Consider the following 13,143-nt stretch of genomic DNA (forward strand, 5'->3'; position numbering starts at 1 on the left):
ATGCAGTCCTTATTCAATTCTGTTTCTTGTGCTGAATGAAACAACTGCACCTGGGGAAAAGAGATGCTAGTGAGTCATCAAGGACTGCTTTTTAACAGGTACTACTGGAATGGAGGGAAGGACAAGGTTTCTCAGGCAACTTTTACTCTGCAACTTGCTCCCATTTGAACTCTAATATTCTTTTTTAAAAAATGGGTTTTTCAAGATACATGGTTTGTTACTTTGAATTTAAAATTCTGAACCAGTTGATGAAGGAACTGTATGGAAGATGCTGGGAAGCAGGAAGCACCCAAGGGCATGCTTCTCCTCTAGAGTGCATACAACTAGAATTCCTCAATTTTCTCTGTGTATCATATTTTAATAACCAGGATATTTCCAATTCAACAAATAATATACAGGAATAGTAATGGCAGTTGAAAATTATCTGTGAACATACTTATTCGAACTATCTTCATTTAATCTTCATCAGCACCAAAACTGTCTTCATCCTGCTGAAAACTTGACTTGTCCAACTCTTACTTCAACATATGCATTAAAAGCTTCTGGAAAAAAAAAACCCCAAACTAAACATCCCAACCCCTCAAAAGTAACAAAAATAAACCCACAACCCTAGACTCCACAGTTATAGCCAATAGACCTCAAGATAAGAAAGCATAAGGTTTTGGTAGTCTAACAGACAAATGTTCCTTTCACTAAACAGCATAATGAATAATTTTGGCCCAAAGCAACAAAGTATTTAATAATGTACTTTTAATTATTTTGTTGACTACAGCTATTTTCTTATATCTAGATTAATACTGACGTGTCCGCTAGCATTGTTAGAGTTACTTCATTTTCTTTGAATTTACTGCTGTACTTCACTGTTCAATGCAATTTGGATCATGAGAGATGTCTTCTATTTTAACAGAATCTGAATCATTATCAATTAACCAGTCAAGTCAGAAAATGCTGGCTTCTTTATTTCCTCCATCATTGTAATTTCCATCTTATAGGAAGGATTCAGGTAAAAACAAGAGCTATTTCTGTAATACAAGGTTATGTACTATTACAAGAACAACCACCAGTTTACAGTTTTCAATGCCTATATAATTTTCAAAAGTGCACGTCTGCATATTCAGAAAGAAAAAGGATCATGGATTAACTAAGTAACAATTAAGAAAAAAAAAAAGTTGTCACTGAAAAAAGCTGTCACTGTCCACAGGAAGCATGTCTAGTCACGTTTTCAGTCAGTCAGTCAGCTAGCTGAGGATCATGTCATTACTTAGTTTCTGTAGAAAAAACACAAGTACAAAAATAGTATCAAAAAGCAACATACCTATTTTTATTTTAAAGTACGTATTATAAAATGTAATCATTACATCAGCATATAAATAAGGCTTTCAATATCTTTAGAAGGATGATATTTAAGTTTTAGGCATGCTTCTCTAACTTTTATAGAAGCGCCTCTTTCTGGCATTTTTTCTCCATTTGATACAAAATACAGCTATTTTTTTCAATGTATATCACAACTATGATACAATTAATTTTTAAAAACATTTATGCAGAGCAATATATCATTAAAATATATACATATTAACATCAGGATTTTAATAAAGGTTTAAGTCCAAAAAATGAACGCAAATTAAATTGGTGATGAAGGACTTCTTCCGGACAAGAATAACCAAAGACAGCAATAACCAAGTACTTTATGACAGAATAAATGGGTTTTTCAATTTAGTCAGTAACTAAATAATTGTTTAAAACACTCAAGTTTTATCAGCATGGGAAAAATGCAATTAATGCATCTGCTGTGGGTTGAAGTCAATCAGCAATGAGTATTAAAAGCCACAGAACTTAGTTCCACATAGCTGTGTCTGGCATCTCTAACACAACACTGGTTAGACACTCTGCTTTCTAAGGACTATTTGAAAGCTTTACGAATGACATTTTGGGTGGGTTTGGGTTTGTTTGCTTCTGGGTCTCTTGTTTAGTAGTTTGGGGGGGGAGGGTTTCCAGGGGTGGGGGTGGTATTTAAATAGAACTACTAGGCAACAAGGAAGAGATTAATTGGAATGCCACAATGCATTCTTCTGACAGATAGCAAATGCTTTCCTTCCTCTTCTATTTTTGAATGACACAATGTGTATGATTGCCATCAGACACTGCAGCGAGCTTTTCACAAAATACTCAAAGCAACACAAAGCCTGGAGTGAAGAGCACAAGCTGGTCAACAGCAAGATTTTTAAGGTAAGTCTGCTTCTAACAACTGCCTAGAAGTAGACCTTGTAGATATATTCTCAAGCCTACACTGATTTAAAGCAAGATAGCTTGAAATTATTATTTCAGCCATTAATACTTACTTAGCATAAAAGGGGATAACTTCAAATACCAAAAAATTTATATAAGCACTTAAAGTGGTGAAGAGAACCCTACTGGTCTGTATTTCCATCTTTTCTCTGCTACTTTTAACTATTCACATAAACAATTGAATTTTCATTGACTTGTAAGAGAATCAGAGCCTGTAGAAGTCATTAGCTGGATTAGTTCAGAATATTAAGAGATGTGTATTCAAATTTGCCTGATAAACAAAGTTTGTTGCAAGGTAACAAAAAGTTAGTCAGAAATTTGCATTGCAAAAGCATTATGAGTAGCATACTGTTACCATACAGCCTTTTTTAAGAAACAATTTTGTAAATTGTATTTTAAACAAGACTATTTACGTAAGAAGGTGCTGGGGCAGAACTTCAAATGTGTTAAAAAAATAAATATTTTACTTAATTATTCCATTGAATGGCATTTGTTTTCATATATATTCTAGAATTCACAGGTCTTATAATGAATTTTCATCAGAAAACCTTGTATAGAAAAGACTATTTCAGAAATCCAGTCACCTTGTTAGAGACAAAAGGCAAGCAGTATAACAGGACTTCAGAAAGGATTTTTTTTATTAAGAGGCAATGATTTCCTTAAGTGAAAATTCCCATTAGTTTTAGCTAGGAAGGTTACTTCCTACAGCTAAATTTCAAAATGAAAAAAGTTAGTATTCTCACATCTTAAAAAAACCCCACAACTATTTCAGAGGTAGAGAGAATGGCATCTCTTTCCACATGCACAATTTAACACTTTAATTGAAAGCAAAATATGAGCCTCCAAATTACTGCAAAGCTTGTCAGTCAGTCCAGCACAAAGTCAGGCAGTGAGAAAATCACTTACACAGGTAAGCCCTTTTGAAAGGCAATCTTTCCTTTTAGGTATCACTACATTTGAATTTGAGAAACCAACTCAAGGACAAATGAACATGTAATTCTGTCTATCTTGAAAAGAGGTAGGTGCCAAGACAACCTGCTAAGAAGCTTGGAACCAGGAACCTGGTGTACAGAAAAAGTGGGGATAAATAATTTTTCTTATTTTGGATGTATGTTGTATTTACACTTCTCCAGTAAAAAGTACACAAGGTACACCTGGTATTGTATTACCCTTCACATCATAATTATTCCTGTAGAGGCATAATTCAACTTAGTTTTAGCTATAATTCCATGCAGAAAAAGAATGCCTAGAAATCCAATTTATTAAAACAAAACTTGTGTATAAAAACTAAGGCCACATTTAGTATCTGCTGCTTATCAAAAGAGAAACATGGAGGTCCTTAGAAGGAAAGGAGAAAAAAAACCATTTTGGGCAAAAGGTTTTTTTGGTCTTTGCAACTCTGGGGTCACAAAGAACATCTATACAAAGAAAGGTACAAAGAGTGAAGCTTAGAGGGAAAATACTGATGCAATGACAGACATGTGATAATTTCTGAATTGGTTAAATCAAAACTTCATGTCCCCTAAGAAGATAGTACAGTACTGGAAATATCTGGAAGCTATAGTAATCTATGAGAATTATTTTGTAGAATATAGGGCTTAGGCTTTTCTCCCCCAGCTATATTCTCCTTTGGCAATAATACTAATGCTGAAAAAAATAATTTTAAAATATTATGAAATTCAATATAATTTGAAGCAAAGCAATGTTTTGAAAGAAAAAATGAATTTTGGTCCCTGAAGTCAGTAAGATACAAAACATCTCTAGTTTAGCCAGCTTTCACAGGCCATAAGCATCAAATAATAAAGTTCTCAACCTAGTTATCTCAAACACATCTCTCAATTCCTCCACCACAGGCTCTGCTACATTTTCTCTGCTAACACATATTTCAGCTACACCTGATTTCTGAGATCACAAATGACCCAAATATCCCAAACCTTTGGTTTCCCCTAATATTCTTACCTGTCCTCCCACATCCATTTTTATTTACCCCTTCACTCCTCTGCCCTTCAAGGGCTCAACTTTTCATCTTTAACCAATGCCACTGAGGGCACGTGATTGTAATGAAAAAAAGACACACACAAGCTTATGTCTGTTTCATTGTTTATTTCTGCATATTCTTTTCAAAGTCAACTGATTCTCCCAAGTACAAAAGTGATATTTCTATGAACATCCAGATTGACTTTTATCAACTGGTTAATTTTTTTTCAAGAATTATAAAACTTAATTTCTATAAAGTGCAAGTGTGTATATATCAACATACACACACCCATATATATATTTATATGTATAGGTATGTGTATATACACACAGATATATCAAACAATCTACTTCAATTTGCTAGCTAAGAATAGATTTAATCATTGGATGTTTGTATCTAACTTCAAAATCTTTGCCTGTCCCCATTTCAGGTAGCTGGACACTTTCAGGGTTAAGATTTCAGGCTGGGCGGGGTACTCACCTGCTCAGTAAGTTCTCTGGCGCTTGTTGGGCTCCTCTGAGGGCGAGTCTGCCAACCTCACCTTCAGCCTCACACCATTCACAATCTTGCCATGTAATGCAGTTATGGCCTCGCTGGCACTTGCTCTGTCTGCAAATTTGGCATAGCCCACATTTTTTCCAGCCACAAGATAAACACTTATCAATTGTCCAAAACGACTGGTGGGGAGGGGGAAAAGAAAAGGTAATTTACAGATTTTCCTGCAACACTTCCAATCTGAAACACATATGATTTGTTAATTGCAAAACCAGAATTTTTATGTCTATGCTCCCAATTTGCATATTCCCTTCTCTGAATTATAGGTAGAAGCACAAATGAACACCAGAAGTTCACAGATGTTTTCTATGAAATATTATGATATATATCACAAATACCAGTGATTTCTCTCTTATTTAAAAGAACACATAAAGCTGATTGATACTGCAGTCCCCAAACACTAAATGGCACTCAAAACACCCCACAGAAACTAAAGAAGAAAAAACCCCAAATCAACCAAAAGTAAGACATACACACCCAAGCCAGCAGATAATTTAGAAGCTAAATCTGCATCTCACTTTAATCACAACTGAGCAAGTTCATTTATCTTTGAAAAGGTCTGACTGAAGTGACTCAGAAAGCAAGCACTACAGCTTCAGGGAAAAACAGAGATTTCCAAGTACTAAGGAGATTCCTAGATAGATCCCTAATTATTTTTAAGAAATAGTCTGCTTGCTTCTTATTGAAGTTATACTGAAGTGTCAAGACTCATGTCCATAGTCTTTCCCTCTTTCAGTATTTGATTAAGAAAATCCACTGTATCAAATAGGTACAACTTTGAATTTCACACAAAGTTTCACACAAAGTGTTTTCCTCTCCTGGTGCTTTTAAAATATTTCGGCTTTCCAAAGATTTATTGCAAATTCAAGCTATTAGAAAAGGTAAATGTCTCTTTTTTTTCAAGAGTATACTAAAAAATCAATAATACAAAATACTTTATATGATTGCCAATTATAGATTTCTTTAAAGATGGCAAAATTTGTCTCAATTCTTTGTTCCATACAGGGAGATAGAAAGAACAGTTGAAACAGTGTTAGTAGGATGCAAATCATTACTATAAATATCAGATCCAAGTATCAGAAAAAAAACAACACCCTACTCTTGTTCCCCCTAGGTTACTGTGGAAATTTATCAAAATAATTAAATGCCTTACAAAAATATATAAAAGAAAATGCAAAATGAATTAGGAAATAATAACTGGAAGTACTACATTTTTTGGTTAAAAATCTACATTAGAAGACTAGACATTTTACTTCAGATTAAGTTAATTGATAGTTTTCAGACACTCTTTCTTCACTTTCATTGTTTACTTTCAACATTTCATAGTTTGTTTCCTTTTTGTTAGGGAACACTTATTTGTAAACAGAGTCTTACCAGAAAACATCCTCCAATACATTTACAGGTAAAGGATGGGGATGAAAAAGTATGAAAAGCCTTTCCTTCACAGAAGTGTCAGGTGGAACTTTTTTTTTGGGTGGTGGAAGTATGGCATCTGTTTGGGGCTGCAGCAGCTGTGGCCCCGAAGTTCCTCCAAATGCTTGCTGAAACAAGGGGAAAAAAATGCAAGTATAAGTTAACTGGTGGTGGGGGGCAGAGGAAGTAATTTTACCTTTCTTACCATTTTTCTTCCATCACAGGACATAAATAGGTCCTGTGAGTTCTGATCTTCGTTACTTTATTTACTTCAGTTATTTCATTAAATTGGACAATAAATTCAAGTGAGGTCAGACGCCTTTTCAGGGAAGAAAAATGCACCAACCAACCCGAGGTATGTCTTAAAAATGGAGCACGTAGAACAGTTTGCAGAAGCAAGTGAGCAGTGTTCTTTATTGGTACATGTGAAGTTTCTTACAACAATTCAGAACCGACACCATCCATGATTTGAACTTACAGGAGGCGACCTGTACTGCTGAACCATTGCGCTGTTACTGCGCAACACTGACGACACCTGGGCTGTCACCAGCTGTGCTGCCATTTTCCTGATAAGGCTGCAAGCAGAAGTCATAATTAACTACTTTAAAGAATTAGATTATTAGATTAATTAAGATTACATTAATCTTAAATTTAGATTCAGATCAACTAAGCACTTTTGTAGTGAATCTCCCCACTGTCCCTCCTTACTGTCTTCATTTCCCAGAACAGGTTTGACATAAACCAGACTCCTTTAGGATGAAACTAAGGCAAAACACTCACTGCAGGAGAGTACTTAAGCTGCTCCAACTTGTACTGGGCGTTCAAAACACAGGAAGAAGTCAGAGATGGTCAAACACCTGAGAATACTCCATCCTGTGCCAATATCAGCTCCTCAGCACCCACAAGTTTTACTCTACATATGTGCTTCACTAAACTACTACTTGTACTACTGCAAACACAACCAAGAGATGAAGTACATAAACCTGGTTCTAATTCATAAACCTCATCAAAAATACATTCCTTGTTACATGTTACAGATATGTTGACAGATTCTTCTCAAATCCAAGATTTTTCCATGGTATCTTAAAAACATGTATTTTAATCTTTTCTTTATCAAAGACTACCAAGTTTCAAAAGGCTTATTGTAAACCATTCAGAAAGAAAACCCCAAAGCAGTTTAAGAAAACACTACAGCCAAGCTCACAGTTATACTGACGTTACGTCTTATGTTAAAAATGTGTTTCCTTTATATTTTGCTCTCCAGAACACAACTTACAACTTTGTACTTACTCTGAGCTATCATTCCCATCTTCTAGGAAAATGACAGTTAGTCGATTTCCAGGAGGATACTCAAACCCATGCAGTTTGTATTTGGCATATATAGCTGAGGCAGCAGTGCTGTACTGAATCACAGCGTACCCTGCAAGCACAGCGCACACAGTGTCAGCAGGAAACAGGTAAATCTTCAGAACAAACTACACTCATATAAATAACATATTTACACTCCACATCAGTCATGGATGACACAAAATTCTTAAGTCTTTTTAGCACACATCAAGCTTCAGTGAAATTTACTAGTGCCATATGAGCTGTATTTATACTAGCTTGAAAAGCTGGCAGTAAAACCATGCAAGTGAAAACATGTCTTCCTCACTACTCCAGAACTAATAACAAAAGCATAATAATTTTATTTTAAAAAATGCAATTATCCCATCAACAGCTAATTTCAGGAACTGTGAAGTTAAAAGATAATCATTTACATTTCAAGTTTCTTAGAGAAGAGACCACTCCCATATTTGTCTCAGCAGCAGTAAAACAAGACTGAAACCAAATAATCTTTCAATAGAAAACATGATCTATTTTGGAGTTATTTAATCTTATTCATCAACATCTACACACATTTCAGAATGAAAAATTCAAAAGATCTGTTTAGAGAACATTTAATGTCTAATAATTTCTGAAACAACTTCTTCATTTATTCTGCCTCAAACCATTAATTTGACCAAAAACCACTTATCATGACTTTGATTCCATCTTTTTTGAGTTTTTATTATCTGAAAGTAAACATATAAGCCATTAAGGGCAATGTGTAAACAGGGGTTCAAACAAAACTGAATTTTTGTGTGTATGCAGTGCTAGCAGCAACCACTGCTTGTTTCTAGCAAGTGTACGGTATTTTTCAGTGCAAATTAATTGAAGTACAAATACAAGAGATTCCCTTCAGAGAAAAAAAAACAAAAACCTTTTGTACTTTTACTTACCACTATTGGTATGAGGGTCTCTCTGAACATCACAATATTCCAGACCTGGAACTAAATCAAAGAGGGCAAACAGCTGTTCTTGAATAAAGGGGAGCCGGGATACCACTGACAGGCGTTTGGAGACTGGTTCTTGAATTCGGGTCTCAGCTTTTTCAAAGCTACAAAATTCTGGCTGCATACCTCAAGAATCAACAAAATAATTTGAGTCATCATACTTGTATGCCTTCATTTCATGCATATGTTGCATTCGACTTTTAAAATGAATCCAAGTCAATTATATACTACTAAATATTGATTTCACCAGTGCAGGTCCCAAAATAATTGAAACCAGAGCAAAGCAAGCCATAGAAGTAGAGAGACGAAACGCTGGGCTAGTTTCTAACTTCAATATCCAATCTACTATTTAAGTGTTGACCTAAGCCTCCATCAGCCTCCCTTTCTCCAATCACATTATTACTCAGTGACCAGTCTGGAGACTACAAATCATTTTTAATGTAAAAAGCTGTGACTTACAAAACGGAAGCGTATTTCCTCTTAGTTCAGGCCTCATGCTATTACTGTAATAATCATGTTCAAAAGACTCAGATGACTTATTTTTAGGTTCAGCCAAAATGGCCCTGTAGCCTGAAAGAAACAACCACACACATAACAACACCTCAGCACATCTCAGTTATCTGACCAGGCCCACATTCTCAGAGTTCCGTACTTAGAAACATATTATTCAGAAAACCCAGTAAGTGCTGGCTTTAGAGAAATAACTAAATTATAACTCTTGAAGTCTGCCCAAATAATTTTGTGAACGTTAACAGCTTTCAAATGGAATTACTCCTACTCGCAAGTTAAGCATGACAGAAGCTAACTGCCATGAGAGTGACTGAGCACTGGCACAGGTTGCCCAGAAAGTCTACGGAGTCTCCATGCATGAGGATATTCAAAAAGTCACCTGGACATGCTCCTGGGCCATCGGTACCCAGGGTGACCCTGCTTGAGCCAAATGGTTGAGCAAGACGTTCTGCAGAGGTTCCTTCCAACTTCAACCACTCTGTGATACTTAGCAAGATTCTGAGATGCTCCAGAAGCCATCACCTGAACTACTGCGCTAAAACAGTAATTTACGGATGTTTTACACTGATCTAGGTTTTACTTTCATGAAACAAAGCTATTACACTCAAGCTATCCAAGTGATTTCATTTTAACCTCACAGCAAAAAGGAAATAAAATTTGACTGCTAAGTAATCTCAGGCTCATGTTCCTATGCACAAATATAATTCCTGTAGAACCCCTTATGATAGAAATAACGCAGAACCACATTACTGAAGAAAAAAGAAACAAACAAAGCCATAAAAATAACTAGAACTACAACCAACCACATCCCAAGCTGTTTCATATTTGTGATTAAGCAATATTGAACAGGAGGTTGGACCGGAAGACTGCTGTTAGGCTTTTGGGGAAACCTTTCTTCTCCTGGATGAGCAAACCCAATTCCCTCTGTCTTTCCTCCAAAAGGAGCTTCCAGCCTCTGACTTTCCACCAGCCTCAATCAAATTCATTAACTTTTTGTACTAGAGCATAAGTGACAAGTTATAGAATCACAGAATGATTGGGTTAGAAGGAAACTTACAGATCACCAAGTTCCAACCCCCTGCCTTGGGCAGGGACACCTTCCACTACACTAGGTTTCTCAGAATTTCTCTATCCAACTGGCCTGGAACACTTTCAGGGATGGGACATCCACAACTTCTGTGGGCAACCTGTGCCAGGGCCTCACCAAGTGGCTGGTAATAAATAAAGCATACAAAGTCTTTCGCCCTGTAACAGATAAATCATGACACTAAACAAAATCAAGCACCCTTCCCCCAATTTCAGTTAGCATGAATCTGCTCTTAAATAAATGTAATTACAACAGAATCTCTACGTATCATGAAATATATTTTATCTAAGAATTAATTTTATGTCAAATACAAATTAAAACTGCCTATTTGCAAGGAAAAATTAAAGTATTTTCCTGTGTATGGAGTCTACACTACAGACCAAAAATGCATAAAAGAAAACTCCGTGTCCATTTCCAAACTCTTCTCACTGATCTTGCAGTTTGGTCCTAAAAAAACGTAATCAGGTGTTCGTTCTCACTGAATGTTAACAATGCTATTATTTTTTTGCAACAGAACCTTGTCTCAACATGTTTCTGCATCATGAATAATTTACCTGAAAACAAAACTGAAAATTAAATGTATACTATGATGATACACACTTTTTGCAAAAAAAAAAAATAAAACCCTTAAAGAATTCACTCAGATTCTTACTTCGATCACACTCTTCAATTGCTCGGGCAGCTTGCGATGGCTTCAGGTACCTGACATAGCCCAAACCTTTACTTTCTCCAGTAGTCTTGTTTTTAATAATGCTGCAATATTCAATGTCTCCATACATCTAGAACAATTAAAAAACTTATGAATTTCATATATTTTAAAACCATGAAATTTCCATGTGCTAACCCCTTCTAGTTAATTTAGAAAAAGGCATTTTAAAAAAACAATGAACAGCAAATCAGAACCTTAAACTTCTCTCGCAGATCCTCCTCCGTGTAGGTTTTTGGTATCATAACAAAGATTCGTGTAAGCTCCTCATCTTCAACATCTCGGTGGCTTCCAGAAGCTCTTGACTGTGCAATAAACACCTAACAAAATAATTACATAGACACTAATTACTGGCACTAGACACTTATCAACAAGCAAGTGAAATAGTTTAACCGTCTTTGTATTTATGGTTCACATAAGCTGCCCTCCTTAGCATGGAGAGAAAGGAACATCTGTGATAAAAGTCCTACAAATATAAATCCTGCCTGTACTGTTCTGTAAGACCTACAGTGATAAATCTCAAACAGTTTCCCAAACTGGACAGGGGCCAGAGAAGTTACTTACTGGGGATAATGAGGAATGGTGAGAAATACCACTGCTGATTCAGCAACACTGTCAACATCACCAGTGACAGGTGAGGTGGCAAAGAATGCATTGCTCTAACAGGCCTTGTACAGCAGTAGTAGAAACAAATAAGCAACCAAGAAAGCCTAGCAGATTAAGAAAACCGTGCTACTGCAGTTCACTGCTCAGCTGGGCCAAAGTTTACGGATCTAGTGCTCTATGAAGGATCATAACTTCTCATATCTGTTACTCTTAAAGTCTTTTTTAGTTATCGAAATAAATTTCACCTCAGAAGTGCATACCAGAAGACAACCAAGGAAAAAAGCCCAAATACATCACAAACAAAAAAAACTAAACAAAACAGAAACAACCAAGTAAGAAAGACACAACTTTCAAAGCAAGCCTCTTAAGCAAAAGTAGCAACTGGTTTCACAGAGCTCTTAACTTATTTTTCTAACAGCCATGCAAGGGTGTGAGGACTACAACTCAGATCTTTTGGCTTCTGATGGCAAGTTCTTCAGAAAAATTTCGCTGACTCAATTGTACTGTCAAGTGAAACACATGGCATCTTCTTTCACTCATCGAATTCACTCATACTTTCTTAGTACTTGGTGAATAGGAAAACAAATCGTGAAGCTGAAAGCTGACAGAACAATTCCATAGATTAAAATAAAAATTTTTAAAAAAGTTTTGAAAAGGGTTCACAAGCTACAAAACCAATATAAAACATACTGGCAAAGCCAGTTCTATATATTCACAACTATCTTGCTTACAACACCGAAAACACATAAAACATATAAGAACTAAAACACACAAAAGAATCTTTGTCGCAAACACCCCCTCGCTTCCGGGTGCGGCATTTTCCGCAGGCCTGCTGCGGCTCACGCCACGCGTGGGATCTCGGGGAGCGGACGGGCCCCGCCGCTCCTCCCCAGAGCCGCGGGTGGATGGCCCGGAGGGGCCGGGCCTGTCCCGGCAGCGCGCCCACGCAAGGCCGGGCAAGGCCGGCCCGCGCCCGCCCGCCGCTCCCGCTCTCCCCGCTCGGCCCGGCCCGGCCCTCCGAGCCCCCGGGCCGCCCTCCGAGCCCCTCCGGCCGCACCTTGATGGGCTTGCTGTCGGGGAGCAGGCTGCGGCCGTGCATCTCCTCCATGGCCCGGCAGGCCTGCGAGCTGCGGGCGAACTTGATGAAGGCGATGCCGCGGGACTCATTGGTGCGCCTGTCCCGCAGCAGCCAGATGTTCTGGATGTCCCCGAAGGGCGAGAAGCGCTCCCGGATCAGCGCCTCGCCCGTGTCCTTGCCCAGCACCACGAAGACGCGGCTGTTGGGCGGCTCGTCCAGGCACTCGGCCGAGAGGCGGATGCCGCTGCTCTCCTCCATGGCGGGGCCGCCGAGCTCCGCAGCCGCCTCCCAGCAGCCGGCAGGGCAGGAAGGGCAGCGGCGCCTGTTCCGCCGCCCATCCGGCCCGCCCGCCCCTTCCGCCGCCACCGCCCCGCGGCCCGGCGGCAGCGGAGCGCCGCCTTCCTTCGCTTGCTTTCTCACAAGCAATTTAAATATGCAGAAATACCCCCTCTTTCGCATAAGAAGATGCAGTTGGCAAGCAGAAGGACGTGATAACATTTGGTACTTTTTCCTTAGATCTAAACGGGTTGTGTGGAAAAAAGTAACATGATCTCTGTTCAGGAATATTCTCAGTGCCACACTGTTGGAAAAGATGGAAAGCACAAGACA

The 13,143-nt window shown here is 38.0% G+C and overlaps 1 protein-coding gene across 1 annotated transcript; it reads right to left on the bottom strand.

Annotated features, from left to right (window-relative positions):
* Positions 1 to 733: 733 nt before the first annotated feature.
* On the bottom strand, positions 734 to 12,907 carry RBM45 (RNA binding motif protein 45). Its single transcript, XM_086898021.1, has 10 exons — positions 12,514 to 12,907; positions 11,048 to 11,170; positions 10,797 to 10,923; positions 9,007 to 9,117; positions 8,494 to 8,673; positions 7,523 to 7,652; positions 6,711 to 6,807; positions 6,194 to 6,360; positions 4,745 to 4,941; positions 734 to 1,268 (listed from the first exon to the last, which is right to left on the bottom strand). Exons 1-9 carry the CDS (start codon positions 12,790 to 12,792, stop codon positions 4,749 to 4,751), a joined length of 1,407 nt encoding a protein of 468 aa, XP_086754147.1. The 5' UTR covers positions 12,793 to 12,907; the 3' UTR covers positions 734 to 1,268; positions 4,745 to 4,748.
* Between the last annotated feature and the right edge of the window lie 236 nt (positions 12,908 to 13,143).

The sequence above is a fragment of the Cyanistes caeruleus genome, chromosome 7, assembly GCF_971803275.1.
Source record: "Cyanistes caeruleus chromosome 7, bCyaCae1.hap1.1, whole genome shotgun sequence".
NCBI lineage: Eukaryota > Metazoa > Chordata > Aves > Passeriformes > Paridae > Cyanistes > Cyanistes caeruleus.

Excerpts from the sequence above, each read along its gene's own strand:
- RBM45 (XM_086898021.1), bottom strand. The coding sequence starts at position 12,792 with ATGGAGGAGAGCAGCGGCATCCGCCTCTCGGCCGAGTGCCTGGACGAG. Across the intron at positions 8,674-9,006 it reads AGGAAATACGCTTCCGTTTT|GTATGCAGCCAGAATTTTGT; the intron begins GTAAGTCACAGC and ends TTGATTCTTGAG. Across the intron at positions 4,942-6,193 it reads GTATTGGAGGATGTTTTCTG|TCGTTTTGGACAATTGATAA; the intron begins GTAAGACTCTGT and ends CCTCCCCACCAG.